The sequence below is a fragment of the Trachemys scripta genome, chromosome 14 (genome assembly GCF_013100865.1).
Source record: "Trachemys scripta elegans isolate TJP31775 chromosome 14, CAS_Tse_1.0, whole genome shotgun sequence".
NCBI classification, from domain to species: domain Eukaryota; kingdom Metazoa; phylum Chordata; order Testudines; family Emydidae; genus Trachemys; species Trachemys scripta.
The window spans coordinates 33,292,551-33,317,692 of record NC_048311.1 but is presented as its reverse complement, the minus strand read 5'-3'; the positions used below and the strand labels follow the sequence as shown (position 1 = coordinate 33,317,692).

General features: G+C 46.5%; 1 protein-coding gene across 3 annotated transcripts in view; it reads left to right on the top strand.

The window, feature by feature from the left end:
- Positions 1-25,142, top strand: part of RNF213 (ring finger protein 213) — an 83,910-nt gene that overhangs the window by 36,030 nt on the left and 22,738 nt on the right. For all 3 annotated transcript variants that reach the window (XM_034789863.1, XM_034789861.1, XM_034789862.1), the window contains 24 exons: positions 133-306; positions 529-687; positions 1,024-1,610; positions 2,112-2,277; positions 3,211-3,428; positions 3,995-4,135; positions 4,758-4,919; positions 5,520-6,663; positions 8,664-8,857; positions 9,580-9,732; positions 10,445-14,041; positions 15,473-15,615; positions 15,926-16,021; positions 16,509-16,627; positions 17,307-17,429; positions 18,416-18,492; positions 19,333-19,480; positions 20,007-20,142; positions 20,603-20,794; positions 21,139-21,278; positions 21,978-22,132; positions 22,566-22,784; positions 23,253-23,434; positions 24,438-24,558. In XM_034789863.1, coding sequence (XP_034645754.1) covers positions 133-306; positions 529-687; positions 1,024-1,610; positions 2,112-2,277; positions 3,211-3,428; positions 3,995-4,135; positions 4,758-4,919; positions 5,520-6,663; positions 8,664-8,857; positions 9,580-9,732; positions 10,445-14,041; positions 15,473-15,615; positions 15,926-16,021; positions 16,509-16,627; positions 17,307-17,429; positions 18,416-18,492; positions 19,333-19,480; positions 20,007-20,142; positions 20,603-20,794; positions 21,139-21,278; positions 21,978-22,132; positions 22,566-22,784; positions 23,253-23,434; positions 24,438-24,558 — 8,546 coding nt within the window. The remainder of the gene's footprint in view (positions 1-132; positions 307-528; positions 688-1,023; positions 1,611-2,111; positions 2,278-3,210; positions 3,429-3,994; positions 4,136-4,757; positions 4,920-5,519; positions 6,664-8,663; positions 8,858-9,579; positions 9,733-10,444; positions 14,042-15,472; positions 15,616-15,925; positions 16,022-16,508; positions 16,628-17,306; positions 17,430-18,415; positions 18,493-19,332; positions 19,481-20,006; positions 20,143-20,602; positions 20,795-21,138; positions 21,279-21,977; positions 22,133-22,565; positions 22,785-23,252; positions 23,435-24,437; positions 24,559-25,142) is intronic.

Genomic DNA, 25,142 nt, shown 5'->3' with positions numbered 1-25,142 from the left:
AAGTTAGGTCATGGTAAAATGAAGAGACATAAAGTGTGTTTCTTTTCCATATAGCAATAGTTACCTCCAAAAGCCCAGAACTAGGAAGGAGGAGGAAAGATTCAGGATTTAAATCCTTTGTTTCTCTGATAGGAGCAGGTGGGAAGATCCTGGAACAACTTACTGATGCCGCTAAGAAGTTAATGGCTGTGGCTAATTCTGTGTTCACAAATGTTGCTGAAAACCTCCTGAATGGACGTATCCTAGTAAAACATTTGGAGCTTATTATAAAGCACAAGAAACAGTTTATTGGCATATGGGAATTAGGTAAGTGTGCATGTCTGTGTGTTTAAAGGGGGGTGGGCTCTAGGCCTACTCTGATAATTCTGGAGGGTGTTTTATATGGTGCTCCCAACTCCATGTTTTCATTACTGATGTGCAGCAGCAGCATCACCTACTGAAGTATATCATTTTTGGAGGAGATGAGTACTCTCCTTCTGCCCCACAGCATGGGATTTTCTTGGTGATTATTGACAATTTTCATTTCAGAGCATAAGCATCTCTCATCCCAAGAGAAAAAGCGGCAGCAGAATGATCTGGAAAAAGTTCTAGTGTGGAGGAGGGAAGAAATAGTCTCTCTAAAGAGAGAGAGAAAGTGGATAGGAACTCTTCTGGACATGTGCAGGAAGGTGCAGGCATTTATAAAAGGTATGTTCTTGTGGGGACCACTTTGAAGTGAGATCTTTGAGGATTTCCAGCAGAGATGATTTTGTTCAGTAATTACTGGATTGAACAAAAAATGGGGAATGAGACGAGCAACAATTGGGGAGAGGAGGCTGAAAAAAGTCAGTGAAGAAACTTGCAATAGGGAAAGCAGGAGAAGAAGTGTTCGTATACTTCATGTTACTAAGTGATTGATACATCTAGGGATCTAAGAGGTTGATGTTTTGTGGTACTGAATCATTCAATGTCTGGTCAAGAGAGCTGGAATATGAGAATAGGGTAAAAAGTTGCAAACTGATGTTTGACTTTCTTTGTTTAAAGTGGATATTGTTGAAGTTGAGCAGAAGTATCACGAAAATCTGGACTCAGAAGAACTGGCTAACGTTGTGGATGTGAGACAGCTGAACTTTCCCATGGAGGGCACCCTAGAAACCTATTACAACCTAAGCCCAGAGTTGAAGAAGGTGGCTCAGATAATGCACACATACAAGGACAGTCACATCTTCCAGCTCTGCTGGGAGCGGGCAGCCCAAATGATGGTGGAGGAAGATGAGGATTCAGAAGAGCAGGTTATTTCTATATTGGATCTTGATGATTTATTCTCTCCTTGTTACCGTGAATATACAAGACTGTATAATGATCTGAAATCCGGAAAGCTCACATTTGCTGAGGTAGACACTATATTCAAGGATTTTACAAGCCATTATGAGCAGATCAGCACTGACCTTCAGATCATGTGCAAGCTTGACCCAATAGACAACACAGAATGGATAGGACAACGGCTTCAGCAAATCCAGCAGTACCATGAATTGCACTTAGCTTTCGACTCTGCTAAGGTGATTGCCAAGGTCAAAGAGGGCTTAAACCTCTCCGGTGACTTCAGAATCCTACAGATGTTGTTGAACTTTGTGAGTATTTCACTTTAAACCAACCACTGTTCAGACACTGCTTAGGAAGACATAAATCTGAACCCTGTTGTAAGTCTTTCTCTGTCTGGCAGGATTAACGTTTGGCTTCGAACAGCTTTATTGAGGCCATGCACTGTGCAGTCTCCTTTAAAATAATAATAATGAATAGTATAATGCTTTCCATGGATCTCAAAGCACTTTACAAAGGTGACTAAGCATTATTATCCCATGTACAGATCAGGCAGGTGAGGTGCACAGAGGTGAAATGACTTGCTCAAAGTAGCACAGTCTTTCAGTGGCAGAATAACTCAGGTCTGTGGACTCCCAGCCCTGAGTTCCATCCACTAGACCATAGCTGTCACACGCTGATTAGGATCTGATGCTTCTGTTTCAGATGTGGGAGAGGGGTTCCTCCTTCATTTCCCCCACCAGGAGGAAGTTCTATTGGCCATTATTAAATTGTGGGTTCTTTTTGATCCATTTGCACCATTTTCTTTGCAGACGGACACTTTTGAATCCTTTAAGAAAGAAAAACTGGACTCCATCAGCCCTGCTCTGATGCGTGCTAAGGAATGCCTGCAGGGGATCACAGAGCCCCGTCGCAGGTGCCTTGAGGAACTCGCACTCAGGAAGGACTTCATCAGCTGGGTCAAAGAGGCTCTGGAAGGTAAAATAAATGTCCTCCTACTGTTTGCTTTTGGGAATTGGGCAGGAAAAGGCACAAGTGATGTAGGGGTGATGCCATCTTCTTGGGATTTGAGGAGGTCCTGACTCATCTGGTAACCATATTAAACTGAGGTAGAACTGACCTATCTCATACTGACAGGTCTGAGCATCTCTTATGTATGTGGGTTTGAAAAGTGCTGTGCAGTGGCCCCCAGAAGATAGAATACATGTCAATACTATTTGATGGATTTGATGAATGCTCAAGTATCAGAGGGGTAGCCGTGTTAGTCTGGATCTGTAAAAGCAGCAAAGAGTCCTGTGACTTATAGACTAACAGACGTATTGGAGCATGAGCTTTCGTGAGTGAATACCCACTTCATCTACATGCATCCGATGAAGTGGGTATTCACCCACGAAAGCTCATGCTCCAATACGTGTTTTAGTCTATAAGGTGCCACAGGACTCTTTGCTGCTTGATGAATGCTGGTACCCTGTGTGACACCTGCTGTTTGATACCACTGCTAGTTATCAGAGATTGTAATGCTGATACACTCCGTGCAGGTTGCTTATTAATTGAGAGAACAAAGACCATGGCTCTGATTTCACAATAACAGGAGTGGCCTCACTAATTCTCTATCGGTCAGGCCAGGTACTTACCCTTTCCCTCCCCATAAGTAGAGAGCTCTGTTTCCTTCCCTGCTGTTCCTCCACAGTTTACTCCTGTTAGAAAAGAAAGGACCAAGGATGTGGGTAATGCGTAGGGGTCACTCTGTGAAGCTGTCAGGAGCGAGCGCTTGCAGCAGAAAGTGGAGAGGTCTGCACTGAGATGCTTCTAGGGGATGATTTTAGACTCCATGGCTTAAGCGTGCTGGCATCTTGTTGCAGAATGAGATTAAACAAAATAGCGTTGAACCCCGTTGTCCATTTCCCTAAGATATCAATGAGCTGAAGGTGTTTGTGGACCTGGCCTCCATCTCAGCGGGGGAGAATGACATGGATGTGGATCGCGTGGCTTGTTTCCACGATGCTGTGCTAGGCTACTCCTCCCTGCTGTACGAGCTGAAGCGGGAGTCGGGGTTCGAGGCGTTCATGCAGTGCTTGAAGAAGTTGTGGAAAGCCCTGGAAAGTGATGAGAACCTGCCCAAGAAACTGGTAAATCCCGCAGTACCGATTCCTCAGTTCATCTGGTTACCCTCCAGCTTTTATAATATGGCTGGGGGATCGATGTGCAGACAGGCATTCCTATGGGCAGTACATGGGGATGTAGATGCAGCTCTTTTAAATACCTGTTACGTGTCTAATTTTAATCAACTGTAGCAAAGTGATCATGAGCCGAAGCTGCTGGTGCTGTATGCTCATTCATCCCTGTGTACCTATGTACAACAAGAGGCTTTAGAGCAGTGCAGGCTCTTACCTACCATAGGAGCTGCGGTTGATAAGATTTGATATTCTTTGGGGTGTGATGTAGTCAGACCCCTTAACAATCTGCTCATTGTGTATCCCTGGATGTCAACCTTTAAATGCTCTGGAACCCTACATGTTCCTGGGGGATCATTCCATGACTGGCAACAACTCCCTTCTCCTCCCTTGCTGGCAATTCTGTCCCTCATGACCTCTGTTGGATATGCCAGTGTTCAGGATCACTGTGTGAACTGGCAGACAAAGTGAAGTCATGAATGGGAGTAATCTGAATTATAGCTTCCCTCTTCTCCCCGTAGCGTGATTCTGCTCGACACTTGGAATGGTTAAAAACAGTGAAAGAGAGCCATGGATCCGTGGAACTGTCCTCTTTATCGCTAGCAACTACAATCAACAGCAAAGGAATGTATGTCATCAGGGCACCGCCAGAGGGCCAGAAGGTGAGACGTCGCTCACCCGCCTGCAGAGTGCACTGTCCCAGTGTTCAAGGCCTTTTTGCCCCATCCGCCTGTCTGGCCATCTATCCTGACAGGCTAGCTTTACAGTGCTAGCAAAGAGCACTAATCCTGCAAAAGGAGTCCGGCTTTCTGGAACAGTATTGAAAGCGGTTTTGTCTTGTCTCCAATGCCACTTAAACTGTTTTAGGTGCCAGTTCAGGGAGACCTCTTGTGAGAAAACTATTTCCAGCAACAGTTCAATTCCATCATGTAGCAAAGGTTATTGTGTGACAGTAGAAACTGCAGACAGATCATGTGGGGAGCCCAAAGGCTTTTCCTATCTAGTCCACCCTGTGGCGACAGTTTTCTGCTACTGTCCTAAGCTGCTGATCTCTAACACCTGACGCTTTGTTTCCTAGGTAATAGTAGCTCTTTCACCCCCTTGTCCAGTCTCTTTTAGGGTGTGGCACTGACCTCTGCTTATTGTTGGCCTCATCTGCCCTCTCTGTTCCTAGTTCCAGGTGGCAAGACAGGAAAGCTCTCCACAGCTGTCGATGAGCATTGTATAAACCAGGGAAGATGAAAATAAAATGTGTCTGCGCTAATTATTCGTATTCCCTGGCAGGTTTCTCTGGACACTGTCCTGCTCCTCAGCCTCCCGGAGAGCCATGGTGACAGTGAAGAGATGCGACAATACTCCCTGGAGGAGCTCCGGGAGCTGCTGAACAAACTGATGCTGATGTCAGGAAAGGGAGACCAGGGCATGGAGGTGGAGAAATTTTCTGAGGTCAGGTTTCAATAGCTACTTTCCATGTTCAAGGTGTTTCCTGCTCTCCTGGGGCTGGGGGGGTAGACCGTAACCTTACCACGTCAGTTTTTAAACCGTCAATTAACATTAAAAATTGCAGAGGTGGGACTGACTGCTTCAGGGATTGATAATGGGATATGAAGCCTTTCTCCTCCTCCGTTTTTCCTATTTGAACGTGGACCAGGTTGGTGTTTGAACCAGAGGTGTTATCCCCCGTTCTCCAGCCTGTGTGGAGTGAGTTGGCTGGTCTCATTCCAACCTGTAGCAGATAGCTGTCCACACAACACCTGATCCCCTAGTTGGCTGTCCCAGCAGAATGGTCAAGGTTTGAATGGGACCATGGAGACTGAATTCCTTTCTGGTTCCCAAAGGTAATCCCAGCAGGACAGCTGTGAGCCCCATTAGGACCTTCAGTTTCCAGGACTGTCAATCCAGGCACCTTTCACTAGCTCCCAGACTCTGTCCCTTTCCCTTTTAATTAGAGAGAGCAGCGTCCTTTCACAGCTGGGAAGAGGCACCTTAGCCTCAACAGTCCCTGTAAAATCTGTTTCTCACTGTTTTTTGTTGTCCCTCACACAGGTGTTTTCTAATGTCCAGAGACTTGCACTGTCCTTTATAGACCTTTATTCAGCTGGGAACATGCTCTTCCGATCCTGGATTGCCCACGTGTACTGCTCACCCACGAGCGAGGTGTGCATTAGCATGGACTTCCGTTTGAAACTTGTCCAAGAGCTTTCTGGAACAGGAGACATGATGGCGATGCTCCTGGACCTCTGCAGGGAGATGGAGAAGTTCCTAGAGAAATGGAAATGTTTCATGTCTGAGAAGCGATCTCAGTATTTTTACCTGAATTACTACACCTCTGAGCAGTTGGTTTACCTGTGCAGAGAACTTGGAATGCCACAGCCCAGCGAGAATGCCTTAATGATGCTCTCATTCATAAAACACAACTGCACCAGAAAGGATGTGCGTATGGCCTCCAAGCACGTGGTGTCTGACAGATCAAGGAAGAATATTTCTGACTTGCTGGAGCTGCTGGGCCGCGAGAGAGACCTGACAACACAGCTGCAGCAGGTCTGGGACTCGTACATAGCGTGCATGAGCTCGTTCCTTCCGGGCTGTTGGGATATTGATACCCTTGGCAGCTGTCTGGCCAGTCTGGCTGATTTGGAGAAGGAAAGTGTCACTCGAGTTCTCCCACGAGGCCTGCACGTTGGTAGGCCCAACCTTGTCACCTGCCCTCGCTCTGACGTGCTGGCTTCAGCACTGGCCATCTACATGCATAGTCCACGGCAGGCCCTGCCCACTTACGCTGAGGTGCTCTTGTGCACCCCAGAGACCGACTTTGAGCAAGCGGGGCTCTTCCTGCGGCGGTGCCTCACGCCGGGCTGCAAAGGGGAGAAGATTTACACCATGCTGTATGCAGATGAGCTAAGCTACGATGTCAGTTACAGGCTGGAGAAGCTGTTCCGGAGCCTGTGCAGACAGCTCCACCAGGACAACTACCGCCTCGTGATCCTGTGTGACTGTGAGAGAGAGCACAGCTACATCCCTTCCGTCTTCAGCCAGTACAAAGTGCACATGATCCCCCAGGAGCCACTACGGGACATCCAGACGTACCTTAGGAGCCATTACAGAGTCACGCAGCCAGCCGGGTCAGCAGCTTCTGTGTTCAACGACAACATGTGCGTTGGGATCGTGTCCTCCAAAAGAGCCGGAGTAGGTAAGGTGCCCTAGGCCAGTGGTTCTCAACCAGGGGTCCGGGGCCCCCTGCGGGGCCGCGAGCAGGTTTCAGGGGGTCCGCCAGACAGCGCTAGCCTTAGACTCGCTGGGGACTAGGGCAGAAAGCCAAGACCCCACCGCATGGTGCTGAAGACTGGGGGCCTGAGCCCTGCCACTCAGGGCTGAAGCAGAAGCCTGAGCAGCTTAGCTTCACGGGGCGCTCCAGGCAATTGTCCTGCTTGCTACCCTCTAATGCCAGCCCTGGCTTTTGTATGCAGAAAACCAGTAGTTTTGGCACAGGTGGGCCATGGAGTTTTTATAGCCTGTTGAAGTGGACCTCAGAAAGAAAAAGGTTGAGAAGCCCTGGGCTAGGCCACAGAGTCTGCTGTGGATGTGAAATGCTGAAACTAAAACGTGCAGTCAGGCAAATAAATGTGGTGTGTGTATCCAGATGAGTGTGTGGTTTTGGAGCCTGATCCAGAACACAACAGCTGAGAGACTGTGTGGGGCTGTCACTGAGCCAAGGTGGGAGAGCTGATTTCCATTGGTGAGCAAGACAAGCTTACGCTGAGCTCTTCTTTGGGTCTTTCTTTCAGACTTTCGCTGTCATTCTAAAATCTTTTATGACCTTGTGCTTTAAAACCAGTATGTTTGTGACTTCTGGGTCCTGACCTCTCTCCCAGTAGGGCACCAGTGGGCTTTGCTTTTCTGCATGTACTATAAGCAGTTCAGACTTGTACCTAGGCCTCGTCAGAGGGTTCCTGTACTTCCACACGCCCTCCGGAACTTCTGCCTTGGCAGTGCCCTACCCGAGAGAAACCGATTAGGATCGGAATGGAAAACTCCTGCATTCCTCTGAGGAAGTGATCAGAGCCTAGTGGACAAATTTATATCCGTAGATTAAAAACTGGAAACCCAGGGCAGCTCTTTCAGTAGTTGCAGCCATGGCTTCACTTGTGGAAGACCTGGGCCTAGATTTCCTGCTCCACTCCTGTCCCTTCATATTGGTGCCGGCTGCTCAAAAGGGGCTGGCAGGCACCAGGTTCAGTGCTGTTACGAAGCACGGAATGGGTGGAGAGCTGGCAAAGCCAGCTGCGACTCCAGGCTCCCTGCAGCACCTGCGGTAAGGGCTGCACTCTGGCATTCCTTCGATGGCCCCTCGTGGCTGTAGCCAGCTGGGGTAGATTAGAACAGGGGTCGGCAACCTTTGGCACGCGGCCCATCAGGGTAATCTGCGGACGGGCCGCGAGACATTTTGTTTACATTGACAGTCCGCAGGCATGGCCCCCGCAGCTCCCAGTGGCCGCGGTTCGCCGCTCCCATTCAATGCGAGCTGCAGGAAGCGGCACGGGTTGCCCTGACGGGCTGCATGCCGAAGGTTGCCGACCTCTGGATTAGTACAACCTCCACGTTCTCTCATCTGACTGGGGCTGACATGGAACCAGCCAAAAAGCTAAGAACTGCAACCAACTCCCTCTGGGCTCCCTTTCCCTTAGCTCGCCCAATGGAAGCTGAGTGCAGCTGAGTCAATGGCCATGGATTTTATGTCCAAAAGCCTACAGGAGAGGAAACTTGAGGACACTTGACGTAGCTACTTGGAAGCCTGTCTGCCAGCTACCTGTCTTACCTGAGATTATGACTTTTAAAAACAGCCCCATGTAACAGAAAATAGTTTATCTAAGTCCTAAAGAAAAGATCATGAATAGCAACATCTCTCTCACCAGACTCCTCAATGGAATCCAGCAAATATGGGCAAAGGCATCATTCAGTGGCAGGAGACAGCTTCAGCTCAGTTCCTGAGCCACCAACAACCACTCCAAGTGAATTCAGGCCTTTCTTCCTCTCAGAATAGATCCTTAGTAAGATCATCAAGGGGCAGGCTGGATTTAGGAAGCAGCTGTCCACTTTTTTCCAATATGGCAGTCCACCATTTTTCTACATATTTTTATTTTCTAGTTCTCACTTATAATTAATGTGTCCCCCTTTTTAAAACCATCACAGGAAAATCTCTGTATGTGAAGAGGCTACATGAAAAACTGAAGACAAAACTACATGATACTAGCGTGCCTCTAAAAACCATCAGGCTGATTGAACCCCACGTGGATGAAGGCAAAGTATTGAGATCTCTCCTGTCCTTCCTGCACTTGCAGTACCAGCAAAAATCCATGATATTCCATTTTGATATCACCTCATCAGTGAGTACCAGCAAAAACCCCTGATATTCCATTTTGATATCATCTCATCACAGCTTTACCTATCATGAAGGGTATTCGATATCATTCCTTTAAAAGTTTTGTGTCTGTTCTAAGTGAGGTATTTTATTAGGAGATGTTATTTCTAACCAAAAAACCAGTTAATCTTAAATATGAGGGGAAATATAGGCTTGGAAGGATTAGATTTTGATTGGTAAATGTGGGTAAATGTCTATTTCACCGTACACACACTCAAACTGATGAAGAAATATTTCTACAGTAATAATCAGAATTTACAGATAGGCAAAATAAGGAAACAGCTGCTTGAGAACTTCTTAGAGTCAAAATCCAGTGATTTAGACTTTGGAATTAGGCTTGTTACCAATGGACTAGCAAGCGAACAGTAAAACCAAGTATGATTTGTTGATTTTACGTTGTTTATTTTGTATATTTTGACATGTGATGTTGATAGTTTGTGTTTTAATGGTTTATAAAGTTTTAGCTTTTTGAATCTCAACATCAACTATCATTAAATAATTGTTTGACCCCCCTGTAGTTTCCTGCAACTGTGAAAATTACCCCTGATTAAAAAAAAAAAGGATTAAATATAAATATTGATATTATCCATGTGTGTGTATCTATATCTATATCAAATTTTGCCAAGCCTAGAAATTTCTCTCTCTGCATTCTTTGTTCTAATGTGTCTCTCTCTGGTATTCACTTAGGTCCAGAGTGGAATTCCAGAGTTTCTCTTCAAGCTGTTAGTTTTACAGTATCTGACAGACACTGATGGGAAAATGTGGCTACGTCAGAAGTGCCATTTGTATATCGTTGAAATTCTTGACGTACCTCCAGCACCTAAGAAACCATCAAGATTTGTATGTATATGTAAATTCTCTACATTTGTCGCTTGTCTCCGTGTGTTTTTGTGTTACTCGTATTTATTACACTATATATTCTATGCAGTGATGTAATATAGATACATTAAAATATGAGGTATTGGAATACACTGTATGTCTTCAGTACAAAGTGCTATTATAAATGTTCCTGCTTTTCATCACAAGCAGACAATAAATCAAGGCTGCAACGATTTCCTTAATTTGGTCACAGCTAATTGTCACTTCGTGCTGGCTGTACGGCACTGGCTGCACGATAATATTTGCATGGAAAGAGAAGCGCAAAGTCTGATCTTTTAAACTGTATCTTGTATTTGTGACAAAACTTGGAATTTTATTGATTTGTAATCTTTTTGTAAATTCAGAAGTAGAGTTGGGGAGAGGGGGAAATGACAGAAATGGCCCCCCTCTGTGAGGTGGTATTGAAAAGGTAGGGAGGCAGTAAATGGGGATAATAATGTGGGGGTGGAGGCAGAACGGGAATAGATGAGGGACAGAGAATTGCTATTGTTGCTACACTCACATTCTGCTCTACACTTTTAAAAAGTGCCCCAGCTGTGTAACCCTGCAGCAGCTAATCAGTCCTGCCAAAAAAAGGGTGTCTACAGTCTGCGAGGACAGGTAAAAGAAACAGCATGAGATGATTAAGGCCAAAACCTTACAATGGCTTATTTATGTGTGTCCCCCCTTATAGATTTCACATGGACAGAAGTATAATTTCCTTGATGTGTTCCCCAAAATAACATGCAAGTCTCCCAAGGAAGTGCTGGATATGGATGTGCAAAGAGGCCCATCTGAGTACTGCACAGAACCTGGGATGGATCAGAAGGAGTTTTGCAGTGAGGCCTTCCAGAGGCCTTTCCAGTACTTGAAACGATTTGACCGTGGGGATAACCTTGATATGTTCTGCTATGAAGAAGGCTCTGTTGAAGGGACCCCAGTGGAGTGCCTACAGCTGTTCCTGATACATTGTGGGGTGATAGATCCCACCTGGTCAGAACTGCGAAACTTTGCTTGGTTCCTGAATGTTCAGTTGAGAGACTGTGAAGCGTCTGTTTTCTGTAACCCTGCCTTTGTCCAGGACACTCTGCAGGGATTCAAAAATTTTGTGGTCACCTTCATGATTTTAATGGCAAGGGATTTTGCAACACCCACATTAAACATTTCTGATCAAAGCCCAGGGAGGCAAGTGTTCGACATGAAAGGAGTCACAGAGGAGGATCTCATTCCTTTCCGCATTCGGAAAAAGTGGGAGTCTGAGCCCCACCCATACATTTTCTTCAACGAAGACCGTGTATCCATGACGTTCATTGGCTTCCATCTGCAGACCAATAATAATGGTGGCATTGATGCCATTAATCCCATGAATGGCAACATCATCAAGAAAGATGTAATGACTGTACAGCTCTACAAGGGATTGATACTTCAGAGAGTTCCCTTCAATATTAACTTTGATCTGTTGCCCAGAGGTGAGAAGCTAGAGAAACTTTGCTTGGTTTTGGGAATCCAGTGGCCAATGGACCCTGACGAAACCTATGAGCTGACAACAGACAATATACTCAAGATTTTTGCTATTGAGATGCGATTCAGATGTGGCATCCCGGTTATTATCATGGGGGAAACGGGCTGTGGGAAAACGAGGCTTATAAAATTCCTGTGTGAGCTGCGCAGGGGTGGTGCTGATGCGGAGAACATGAAACTTGTGAAAGTTCATGGAGGCACAAGTGTGGACATGATATACGCCAAGGTCAGGGAAGCAGAAGACATCGCTGTCTCCAATAAGCGGCAATATCAGTTTGACACAATCCTGTTTTTTGACGAAGCCAACACGACTCAAGCTGTCGGCAGCATCAAGGAAGTTCTGTGCGACCACACAGTAGAAGGGCAGCCTTTGGCCAGTGGCTCGGGTTTGCAGATCATTGCAGCGTGCAACCCTTACCGTAAACACACTGAAAAGATGATTCAGCGACTGGAGTCAGCTGGTCTAGGCTACCGTGTAAAAGCAGATAAAACCAAAGATAAACTTGGCTCCATTCCACTGAGACAGCTTGTGTACCGTGTCCATGCTCTCCCTCCAAGCATGATCCCTCTGGTGTGGGATTTTGGGCAACTGAATGATATCACTGAAAAAATATACATACAACAGATCGTACAAAGACTTACTGAGTCGATACAAATATCTGCAGCTGAAATTGGGGTAATAACAGACGTGCTTTTTGTGTCTCAGAGGTACATGAGAGGAAGAAATGATGAATGCAGCTTTGTCAGCCTCAGGGATGTGGAGCGCTGTGTGGAAGTTTTCAGGTGGTTTTACAGCCACAGTGAGCTTCTGCTAAATAATTTGGAGCAGCATCTTGCAGAGAAGGGGTCTGATAAATGTAAATTAAAGAAAAACAGAGTCATCTGGTCCTTAATACTTGCAGTCGGTGTTTGCTATCATGCGTCCTTGGAAAAGAAAGAGTTGTACAGAAGTGTTATCTGTGAGTACCTTCCAAGACCTTATGATAGCCAGAAAGGGATTCTGGAAGAAATCAGCCTAATGCAAGATCTGTTCTTGAGTGGCGTGCCTCTGAGAAATACCATAGCGAGGAACTTAGCCTTGAAGGAAAATGTCTTTATGATGGTCATCTGCATTGAACTTAAAATCCCTCTGTTTCTTGTTGGAAAGCCTGGGAGTTCCAAATCCCTTGCCAAAACCATTGTTGCTGATGCCATGCAAGGGCAGGCTGCTTATTCTGACCTTTACAAGGAAATGAAACAGATCCATTTGGTGTCTTTCCAGTGCAGCCCCCACTCCACTCCTGAGGGAATCATCGGTACCTTCAAGCAGTGTGCTCGCTTCCAGGATGGAAAGAACCTGAAGGAATATGTCTCTGTGGTGGTGCTCGATGAGATTGGGCTAGCGGAAGATTCTCCAAAAATGCCCCTGAAGACCCTGCACCCACTCTTGGAAGATGGTTGCATTGATGATGTTCCGCTTCCTCACAAAAAAGTTGGTTTTATTGGGATCTCCAACTGGGCCCTGGACCCCGCCAAGATGAATCGAGGTATCTTTGTATCGCGCGGTGATCCCAGCAACAAAGAGCTCATAGAAAGCGCAAAGGGGATCTGCTCTTCGGAGCGCATCATCCTGCAGAGAATCGAATGCTACTTTCCCATCTTTGCAGACGCATACGAAAAGATTTGCAAGACCCAAGACAGAGAGTTCTTTGGGTTGCGCGACTATTACAGCCTCATAAAAATGATTTTAGCTTTGACTAAGGCCTCAAAAAGAGAGCCCACAGCTTGTGACATAGCACAGGTTGTTCTCCGTAACTTCAGCGGCAAAGATGACATCAATGCCTTGGACATATTTACATCTAGGATCCCAAAAGAAGGAGAAATACACGCTGACGATGTCAGCACCATTGATCTGGTCCGGCAGAACATTTGCAGCGACAGTCAGGATGGTGAGTGCAGATACCTGCTGGTGTTAACTGAAAATTATGCAGCGCTGCAGATCCTCCAGCAGGCTTTTTTTGCCGAAAGACAGCAGCCAGAGATTATCTTTGGCTCCAGCTTTCCCAAGGACCAAGAGTACACCCAGATCTGCAGGAACATCAACCGTGTGAAGATCTGCATGGAAACAGGGCAGATGGTGGTCCTCCTCAACCTGCAGAATCTCTATGAAAGCCTGTATGATGCCCTCAACCAGTATTATGTGTACCTTGCTGGCCAAAAGTACGTTGACTTGGGCTTGGGGACCCATCGTGTGAAATGCAGAGTGCACCCAAAGTTCCGTTTGATTGTCATTGAAGAGAAAGAGGTAGTGTACAAACACTTTCCCATCCCACTGATCAACAGGCTTGAGAAGCACTACCTGGATATCAATACCGTCCTGGACAAAAGGCAAAGAGACATTGTGGAGGAGCTAAAGAAGTGGGTGAATGACTTCATAGCCTTTGATACAGAGAAGCATCTCCTGGGCAGGCAGGAATATAGCCCTTCTGATGTCTTCATTGGTTACCACTCTGATACCTGTGCCTCAGTTGTCCTGCAAGTGACAGAGAAGCTGAAGCAGAGGTACCCTCCTGACGAACTGATGCCAAATGTGCAACAAGAAGCCCAACTGGTGCTGCTGAACTGTGCAACACCAGATTCTGTAGTTCGCCTGGGCAGTTCGCGGCTCAGCTCCTGTGTGGTAGATCATCTGGCCAACAAATACTTTAAAGAGCAGCAGCACACCTCTCTTGTGGATTTCCTGCAGGCTCACATCCATGCAGAGTCCAGACTTCGCACAGTCTTCACTGAGGTGAGTCTCCCTAAAATGTCTGTCTCTCTCCAAAAAGAGATCCTTAGGTCCACAAACTGTCCGTGATGTGAGCCTTCTCACTGTTTCAAAACCCAGATCTGCAAATACAGTGATGTGGGGTGAAAGGTGCATTTCAGTGATCACGCTGATTCATCCTGGAGCCTTTAATCTCTGTGTGGCCTTGGCATCCATGAGGTGGTATTCCCAGATGCTCTCTAGAAGGAGATTTTCAAGGGCACAAATAGGAGTTGGCTGCCTAATTTTCCTTTGTAAATCTCCCCCTCTAATCACCCAGCCAAAAAAAAAAAAAAAAAAAAAGCCCTTACCAAGAGCTCCAGATCCAGGTGTGCCAAGGGTTTATGATACAGGAGGAAAAGTAATTGAAATGAAAAGGAAAACTGACAAAGGCACTTCCTATGCAGCATTGTTGTAGCTGTGGCAGACCTAGACTATTGGTGTTCCAACTACACAGAGCTCTTCCTCGGGACCTGCTCTTCAAAGCTTGTCCCTCTCGCTAACAGAAGTTGATCCAATAAAAGATTTTACCTGACCCACCTTATTTCCGAAAAGCATGTCGTGGCAGTATATGCTTGTGCCATGTGAGAGATCTAGGTTTAGGTGTCACTTGTAGATCTTAACATCTACAGCCACACACGGTGGGATGGGATGGGAACGACAACTCCACATGTGTAGTGCAGGGCTCAGAAAACAAAATTGTTCACTCCTCAGTTTTATGCTGTGAGTTCTGAGCAGCAGCAGAGGCAGATAGTGGGGTTATTCACAGGAGAAGACAACTTAAAACAAACAAAGGCTGGTGGAGGTGTTGTGGAGATGACTTTTTTTTTTTCCCCTTGCCCTTCCTTGCAGCTGCCAGAGGACTTCACATTTTTCAGACACTGACTAGCCAGACCCTGGGTACAAACAAAGTTTATGTACAGGATCCAGGGCAGCACCCTGGTAAAAATCTTGGGCCCCTACTCCTCCCACTTTCCAGCACTGTGGATGGAAGGATGGTGGGCCTTCTGACCAGGCGTTTATTGCCTCTAGACCCTGCAAGTCAGGGCCTCCTGAACACTTGTCTTTTGTATCTGTCTCTGGCTAGGAGGTTTGATCCTCCAGCTAGTCCATGTGGAGCCGGAGAACTCTCAGACTTCAGGGGCACATTTTAAAAAAAGCAAAAGCAAAACCAAAACGCACCCTTTAAGAGAGTTCATGAGATCAGCATGTTGGGGTTTTTTTTAAGTGTAAACCTGATGCAGTTGAGACCCAAGGGTCAAGAGCGCTCAGAGGAAGAGCTCTAACAGAGAGCGCCTTACAAATGAGGGTGTACGCATCGTTCCAGAGCATAGGCAGGCAAATGCTGTCATTCAATTGCTACTTTCCTTGTTCATGTCTGAGCTAAGAACTCACATTGCAATTCTTGTCTCTAAGATCACCACTTTCTCCAGGCTTCTGACAGCCACTGACTCTGAGCGTTTGAAGGCAGAAGTGCAGGGTAAGGTTCAGAGCCTCTCCATCCGGTCCTGGTCCCTTCAGCAGTTCGACACAGAGCACTCATTCCTGAAGGAGATTCGGTGAGTCTGTCTGCCTTATCCTACCCTGAAGAGCAGACAGTCGAGGTTAAGTTCAGTGATGACAGATCATTAGGGCAATAAATAAATACCAGACCAAAGAGAGGGAGGGAAGGAACAGTGCAGAGCTGAGGAGAGGGGTTGCTAAGGTGACTCAGAGCACAAGTTGTGTTAATTCCAAGTTGTTGGGGCCGTGGAATTTGTTTTTAAAATTACACTATTCTTACACAGGTGGATGTTTAATATCTTGTTCTCTCTGCCAGAACCCAAAGCTCATGTGGAACCATTTCCTCCATTTTCTTTCTGCCCTCAGGAATTTCCTTGATTCTCCGTCTGGAAATAAAATCCTAATTATTCAGACGGACTTTGAAGATGGTTCTCAAAGTGCCCAGCTCATTGCCTCTGCCAAGTATGTCACACGTGAGATAATTGCTGACTGTTGTAATGTCTTCCCCAGTCTTAACTTAGAGCATTATTGGAGTGTCACTTGTTGGGGCCTCCCACTCTGCAGTCTACCATTGGAGTCGATTTGATCTAACTTTTGCAAGGGCCAACCATGCTTTGGACAATGTTAAAAAAGACAAATCAAAAACTGGTGCACAGAGTGGGGTTGACTTGTGCTCCCTCTCTGAGGTCAGATTTATATTTGAAAGCTTAGAAATGCTGAGGGAAGCAGAGGATGTCTACCAAAATGAAGTTATTAGTGACAGGGTCAGGACAGCCTGCTGAAGGACTGAGAGTCCCAGTCCATGTTTGTCTCTTCCTGGAGGAGAGGGGAGGAAGAGAATCCAGTTACCTGTGACTAGTGCGGTGGAAGGAGGGAGTAAGTGTCCTGGAAGTACGTGCCCCAGGGTACTGTACTGAACTTGTCCTCAGACATTTCCTTTCCCTTATAGATACTCAGCTGTTAATGAAATCAACAAGGTGGAGTTGGGAGAAGTCTCAGTCTTTGTCTACTTTATCACTAAACTGTCCCGGATAGAAGGTGGAACCTCTTATGTGGGATTCCATGGAGGTAAGACTGGCATTTTCAGAGCTCAGCAAGTTTGGTCATTTGAACCACAATCAAAAAACTAGTGATTTCCATTCGGTACATTTTGCTTTTTTTAAAAATCCAATGACAGTGCTTCCTGTGGCTTACCAGAGCTGCCACTGCTTGCTACAAGCAGCCCCCCACCTGGATCCTCCTCCGCCCCTAGTCCTCTTAATCTCTTCTGGAAGGATCCCTTATTTCTGTACTCGGTGCTAAATAAATGCTCTTCCAGTTTCATTTGAGAGAAACACAGCTAGAGCATGACCCCAGCTATGGCCCCTTCCCCTTCCTCCCATGGCTATCTCATGAATAGATCCTAAGGCTCTCTTGTTCCCAGCAAGTCCTCCACCAACCCCGTTGTGCCCTGTGGAGTCTCCTTGCTTTAATTGCATCCTCCAGGCCCCCATAACATGCTTATCCTTCCAGTCGAGGAGAATCGTACACTACTGTATCCAGAGCAAGTCACTGCAACTCTTTAATTGACAGGAAGGATTACTGTTCAGTGATACAAGAATCAAACCCTGGCAGTTCAGAGCATAAACCACTAGCCTGTTGGACCAAACCTCTGTTTGTTTGTTTAAAGGTGCTGGCAGAAAGTTCTTCAGAAGCTTCTGTGGAAGAGCATGTTCCAGACCTGAAATGTCTCGTTCTCTGTTTCCAGGGCTGTGGCAGTCCGTGCACATTGATGACCTCCGCAGATCCAAGGACATGGTCTCTGATGTGACTGCCCTGAGGAACCTCACTGTCAGCCAGCTGTTCTGTGAGGATGTGGACACGCCAGAACGTAAGCCACATACTGGGCATTGCAAGAGGCGTGGTGATGTACCCTAGGGGAGCAGGATGAGAGGATCATGCATCCCAGACGTACTAATGGGCGGCGATCAGAGAGTCAGCAGAGGAAAGAAAAGCAGCCACGTTCAGCACAGAGGTTCTAATAAGAACTCTCAAGTATTATAAGAGTTTTCAATACTGTAAATCCGAAGTAACTTTTGTACACTGGGCATTAGCTATTTATTTCTGGTAGAGCAAATCCATGTTTCTGGGCATACTAGACACAAAATCTCAACTTATACTTTCTTTGGAGGGTGTTGAGTTGGCTACAGATGATGCACTTGCACTACCTCATCATTTTTGAAGATCTCCATTCCAGTTGCAGGCCATCAGTGAAGTGAGCTTGGTGGTTTCAGATTAAATCCCCTGTTGTCTTTTGTCACAAAAATGTGACGCTCATGCTGTTGGGCACTGCTGGCACCCTGTCTTAGGACTGGAAGAGAAGGGTGTGCTGCATTTCAGGACTCGGTTATGGGAGAAAGAGTCCTGGGATTTGAATAATGGGAGTTTTGCCACTCAGAACTGCACTGCTCTGGCTAAGATCAACTGGGATGATTTGACATTGGAAACCATTTCTCACTGTCATGTTTAGATTTTAGTTCACCTAAATATGTAGGAAGAAAACATTATACTTTCCCCAATTCTTCCTGCTTTCTTTTTTCAGTAGAGGACTGAGAATACAGATGCCAGAGCCTTACCCCCCCCCCCCCCAGCTCTGAAATCATAGTCACTTGCTTTTTCTCTTTCCTTCATGAAGGCCTGCAGGATCAGCATCTGTAGCTGTACTTAGAGAACCATACTCAGCAGACATTTAGGTGATCTGAGACTCTATCGAGGATCTAGTGCTTTAGTGTCCAGCCTGTATAAAAACTTTCATCCCATTGCCCTAGCAGTGGATTGCTTTTCTTTCTAATTAGAAGTTGTGTGTTGTGGTTGTAGCTATGATAGTGGATGAAGAAGAGCAAGAGGAGGAGATGGAGGTTGAAACAGCAGCATCTGAAGCAGAAGAATGTGATGTAAGTTCGGAATCCATTCCTTTGACTTTGAATTACTAAATAGGCCTCTCTACGCTCTCTGATAAGGTACATGACACGTTTTATACCCAAAGTCAACTCTGACCCTTGCAACTCTGATGTTAGCCCACTGTTACTCACATCAGAAATGCTGATTATTGAAAATAACCATGAAAGGAATGATTCTGTACATCATTCCAGGGACTAACCTTGGCTACTCCTTGTCCCTCACTTGTCAGCTGTTTTAAAGGCCTCTCTGAGTTGTTTGTGCCTTTCAAGCTGAGGCCTGCGTTTCAGAACTCTTCGCTTTATTCGTTTGCCATTGGGAGTTGGTATTTGCAGTTGAAACCATGTTAGTATCGAACTCCTGTCCATCCTGACGAGGGAACCTGCGCAAGAACCTTGGTAGTGCTGGCTTGTGCTCACCATACTTTACATGAACTCGAAAGAATGCGTAAATGTCCGACAGACTCTAACTGTGTCCTGCTGAAGTCTGCATTTCCCAGGTTGTCTTGTTGCAGCTCCTAAGTTAATATTATCACTTCCACTTCTGGTTTCTGAGCTAGCGGATTATCCAGTGGGAATCTTGTCCTACCTTTCAGTTAATGTTAGGTGGAGAGCCAATTTATAGCAGTCACAGGAGGAGTATGTCATGTAAAACATGTAGCTTAGTGCAGAAAAGGCTGTGAACGTGAGTCAAAGGTGAAAGGAAAGGAGGCAGACAGGAGAAAAGTTGCATATTTACATAGGCACGTTAATGAGAATATAGTTGTAATTGAAAAAGGGGAAACATGCACAATCGTAGAGTAATACCAGGTTTGTTTTCCTTCTGTACCTGGAAAGACCCAAGTCCTGGACACCACCACTCTCCTGAGGAGCTGCGTGCAGAGTGCGGTGGGAATGCTACGGGACCAAAGTGAGGGCTCCTGCCGTAGTACAAAGAGGATCGAGATTCTTCTTGGCTTTCTGTCTAAAGAAGATGATTTGAAAGGTACAAGTTCCCAAGGGCCTTGCCCTGGGTTTGTAAGGTGGGCTGAATTCCCTTGTGAGGCTCTCTGCTCAGTGATAGTCACCTCATGGGAACTGGATTCTGCCCAGAGATGAATCCACTATACAATTCTAGGGTGGAGAAATACTTGAAGAACTCTGCTTTGCTTGGTTTAAGGGGGTGGGTAAATCCCTTTCCTCTTTGGGATAGGGAGCTTTTCTGAGACTAGGTAGCTGGATCCAGTGGAGAGATCCCCAGGACCCAACCGTGTCTGCACATGGTCTCCAGAATGATGTGCACCTCACTGGAGTTTGTCTGCCTATATTTTCATTCCATCCTTGGTGACAATGCCTTGCCTGGGGTCTCAGATCCTGGACAGCAGCCTCAGGAGATGCTATAAATCGGCCAGCTTCCTTTGTTGACTGGGTTGTGAATGAAAACTTGGAGAAACTTGCTGTTAGTCACTTCAGCATTTGGCATGTGTGCTGGGGTAAGGAAAAGGGGTTGCTGAGCTCTGTGCTCTTTCCAGCTTCCTTCCTGAAGATAGTGAAGAATCGTCTCTTCAGCCTCTTGAAGAAACAAGAAGAAAATTCCTTTAACTTGAAAGACTGGGTGCTGCGGGAGGCTTCGAACCTTAACGCCCTCCAGGAGGCTGGGACTTTCAGGTATGGACAGCAGCTGAGCACATTACCGCTTGGCAGCTTTTTAAAAATACTGTCTGTATACAAGGAAATGATAGCAGCGAGGGCACCTTCATGTGCTCTGAATATTGGCTCTATTTAAGAATGGTATGATAGTCTCAGCCCAGCGCTGGTAACTCTAGTCCTGTGTTCGCCTTGCTTCAGAGGGAGCATGGCTTGGGTATGCTCAGCTGGATGGGCGGTGCCAGCGGAGGGAGAGCATAAGTGCACCGTTACACTGAACGATAACAACGGAGAGAAAACCGCATGCCAGAGAAGCAGGTGGAGAAATGCAGGATTAGGTCTCTCTCCCTTGTTTACAAATGTAATTGAGCAGATTTCCCCTCGGAAACGTCCCGCAACAGCCACACGTTGACTTCTGAACATGCAGATCAGCAACGCTCACTCTCCACTTTGTCTGCGTCCGTCTCTCTGTCACCCACAGACACACCCTGTGGAAGCGAGTCCAGAATGTGGTGACTCCGTTCCTGGCTCATATGGTGTCAATCACAGACCGAGACTGCAACCTGGAGTTATTGGTCAGTCCGAATACAGAGGGCTGCGTGAAAAATCTATGGATGTTCATCTTCAGTGATTTGAACCTTCTGAGCATCCCTTACAACGTGGGTAACAGCAGGTGAGCTGCCGAAAACTGCAGTGGGAGGCCTGGGGTGAGCAGCGTTGAAGGCCGATCAAGTTAATGGCTCTATATTTGCATGGAGAACTAACACACAAGTTATTTTCTCTTGCAGCATGAGGGCCACGTTGCAGTTCTTGCTGGGAGGATGTGTTATCGGCGGGCCCTATCAACACTCTTCTGTGATTGGCAGGACAGCTTGTGTTGTCCAATCCTACCATTCTGTATTTCCTTGCTTTTGGCACTCTCAGTCCCAGCCACCTGCTTGAAACTGACCAGAGTCCCCCACGTGAGAGCACTGAGCACTAACTGCCCACTGTCTTCTGTTTTGTGCCCCCGCCCAGCTCTCAGACAGAGACGATTCTGGTGCAGAACGACATGAAGGTGTCTGCACATGCTGGCAATGAAATGCCCTTCAGCTGGAGGATAAAGGATTATTTGGAAGAGCTGTGGTTGCAGGCTCAATACATCCCAGGCACTGAAGGTGAGAGCCCAGTTTGAGCTCAGTAAGGCAGAGCATTGCAGCTAATTCCTTTGCTGAAAACTCTGGGTTGTCACTGCACCTATTTATTTTCTTATGACCATGAGGCGGCTTTCAGTGCCCCGTCCCATGTCAGACACTAGAGTGCTGCGCATCTAACTTTAGCTTTTGCCTGGTCACTCTCTCTCGTTTTCTGTGCCCCCATATTGGAAATACCTGGGAATATCCGGAGTTGATGTGTCAGTGGACCCCAGTACACTCGTCTTTGGGCCAGGTCCTGCCTTCAAGTCTCTTACCAGGATATGGGGTCCCATTCATGGCAGACAGCAGACTACTGTGTTAAAGGAAGGTGGGGTGTTCTAAAATTACTCACTCAGCTGTTCCGGTGATGAGCATAGATAGATGGTCACAGGAATGGGGAAAAATGGTGGGATGGTTTCTGCTCACATCGGTTGTGCTGTCCAGGTAAATGTTAAAAGATCCCTGGGCCCTTTACAAAGGCAGAGAGAGGTGATCTCAGTGCCTGACCAATACTCCTCCTCGGTAAAGCAGGTGGCAGTCTTTGGGGCTGTGAGGGGAGGTAGTGTTGAGACTGCCATGCCACTGGTTAATTCTGTACTGCAAAACCCCTTTGGGAGGGGTACTGTATCCAACTAATTTTCCTTGTAATATCAAACTTCCTTTTGCATCCTGATGTTCCAGGCCATACAGAGAAGTTTGTGGGTATCTTCCAGAAGACTCCACTGGGCGAGTTTATTTCAAATCTGGCCGAGGAAGAAAGGAACATGCTCTTCCACTGCTATGTCAGAGACTTCATCCTCCTGACCATAGGCGTGTCCTCTTCTGAGGAGTTAGAGGTCAGTGTTTGAACCAAGGACCAAGAATAATTTAGATGTGGGGGAGCAGAGCTTATTTCATACATGATACTGAAGAACGTACACTAGAGCATTCACCTGGCCTCTTTCTCAGGGGACTCAATCCGAGTCCCTCTTGTGGAGGTGCCTAGCAGTTGGATGGTAAAAGGAAGATACAACTTGCCACTGGAACTGCTGTTTCAAATGGATGGAACATTACTTTCAGAAAGTCACCTGGTCAACTCTGGTAGGAGCTCCTGGGGACACTGACATGATCGCATATTTACCAAATCCACTCAACAACAAAGATTTGCTCAGTAAAAAAATACTTTAAAATCATTTTCTCTGTATAGCGTTGTTTAATTCAGGAATGTTCTTGTAGGCATTTTGGGGCAGAGAAAACTTTTGTTTTCTTTATTTTCTTTTAAATGTTCAGTTTCTGCAAATCGCCCTCTTATCGTGCATTGAGGAACTGAAGGCAGCATCTATAGGCGGAGAGGAGAAGATGCTTTCCCTGCCCTGGGTCCACCTTGGGTACCATCAATTTAGGAGCCGGCTGCAGAACTTCTCCAGGATCCTGGCTGTGAACCCCAGTGTCCTCAATAGTCTTCTCTACCAGGCTAAGAGAGGAAGCACTTCGTCACCTTATGAGATGGTACGGTCTCTATCTGGCATGATGTGGTTCTTAGCCGTGGGAGGAAGAGAGCTCCAACTAGCACAGCTCCCCTACATAGCATTTCAGTTCCCTTTGATCTGTCTTTCTAGTGCAGCAGCAATAAAGCACCTGCAACCGTGGGAACTGAAACATAGATATGAATCTTTAATACCCTGGATATTCAACCCATTATCAGATCTGCCCTGTAGTAATGGCAAGGAATAAATAATTTACCCCACTCCGGGTTAATCTAGGAGATCTGATGATGACCTGAGCCAGGGGCACATAAATCCTGGAACTCCAGGAGTGTGAACCAGTGTGCACAGCACTCACGAGTAACCCTACAATAACAAATCAGAGCACACCGCCCACTACTCACAAGTAGCTGTGAAACTGAGCTGGGAAGAGGATGTCACCTTTCCAGCTGCCAAGTTATATTAACGCCTATGTGTGCGGGTGCCTGTCTAGGTTCTGGATGTGTTTGCTGCAATGGCTTGTGCTGAGATGCTGGAGGATCAAGTATTGAAGTCCAGGCCACAGATTTGGCTACAGCAGGTGAAGAATCTTCATATGCCCATTGAACTTGTCTGCATGGAGAGCTGTTCTAAGGATAGTGGAAGTCAGTGCCATCAACTGCTCCAGGAAGTCAAGTAAGTAACATTGACCCACTAAGAATCTCAGTCCTGAAAGGTTTCAGAGTAGCAGCCGTGTTAGTCTGTATCCGCAAAAAGAACAGGAGTACTTGTGGCACCTAAATTTGTTCGTCTCTAAGGTGCCACAAGTACTCCTGTTCTTAGTCCTGAAAGACTCCTTGTATCTTGCCCTTCAAGGGGACGATGTCTAGTATGGACTGAATGTATCTACAGTACTGTCGTTCTCGGACTAAAACTGTTTTAACCCCTCCAGCGATCCTGCTGGGCTGCATTGATTGTCATTTCCCCAGAACATGTCTGTTCTGCACTACAGGGCTTTCTCTATTTTCCCAAGTCCGTGTAAAAAAACAAAAACAAAATCAGCAGCTCCCATTCCAAATGGGATCCAGGATCATTTTAAATCTCTGGATGAAATCACTGGGTGGGTCCTGGTGCGTGGTAGCCTGCCACCGCTGAAGTAACAGCTCATGTACACTGACTCTGGCAGATATTTGGAGCTTCACCCCAGTCTTGCTTCCTCTCCGAGGACGGTCCCAGACAGTTTAAAATTAACTAGTGTCTTAGGAAAACAGGAGCGGGTGAGGGAAAAACCCTATAGATAGTGGAGATCTCTTATTAGCCCTGTGATATAGGCATCAAACCTGTATAGGGTTGTCCTTATCCACAATCTAGTGAACGTATGGTTGTTTACTCGTATGGCGGTAGCGCCTAAGAACGCCACTGTTCTAGGCGCTATATAAAGAGACAACAAAAAGGCAGTCATTGCCCCAAGGAACTTGCAATCTAAGTCTGAAATGAGACAATAGAGAGATGCAAGAAAGGGTGAGAGGAGCACAAGGGAACAATGAGGCCACGTTTGTCAGCAAGAAAGCAGTGGTCATATCACACTGCTCTGACTTGATCTTCTGATGTTGCCTTTTCCCTTCCTCCTCCCTATTTCATTCATTTCAGCCCAGGAGGCTCCCTTGTGATAGTATTGTAACTGCTTTCTCTCTGACAGGCTTCGGTGGAATCGGGTCTTCTCTATGTCCCTCTTTGTGGAACACATGCTGCTTGGGACCGAGTCCCTGATGCCAGAATTGCAGGATCTGGTAAAGAGACACATCTTGCTGCTAGGCAATGTAAGAACACCCTCATTAAGCAGCATGTGGAGTTGAAGTAGGGATCTCTCCTCTCTTTCTGAAAGATGATTTGAATTTGCTAAAGGAGTGCTAGCCAAAACCTGCTCCTGGTCATTAGTCACAAACAGAGCTGGGGAAATCCTTTAGAACAATGAGTTCTCAACACATCTCATCTCTCCTTCTCTTCATGAGTTGCCTGCAAACATGGCGATTTCCTCACATTGTCCTTTCTAGCCAGTTTCACAGATCCAACAGTGTAGCTATAGGGGGCAGAACCAAACCTGTCAAATCTGTGGTCTGGGTGTGAGACCTGCCCTCTGAAAAGCCCCTGCTAGTCCTGTTCTGCATGCAGAGCTGCAGCCAGACTTGCCCTTTGCAGCCAGTCAGAAATCCTGCTTCAGATATTAAGAATCTTTTGCTTCCATAAATCAGTTTTCATTCTGAGCTGCCTGTAGGAACTGCGGAGCTCCCTGTTGTTTTGCTGAGGCTTCCTGGTTATTTCCTCCCCTGAATGAAGGATCCACGTCCCCACAGACCCCAGCTAGACAGGGATCACCCAGGCCTCCCTTTTCCAAAGTTGAGTC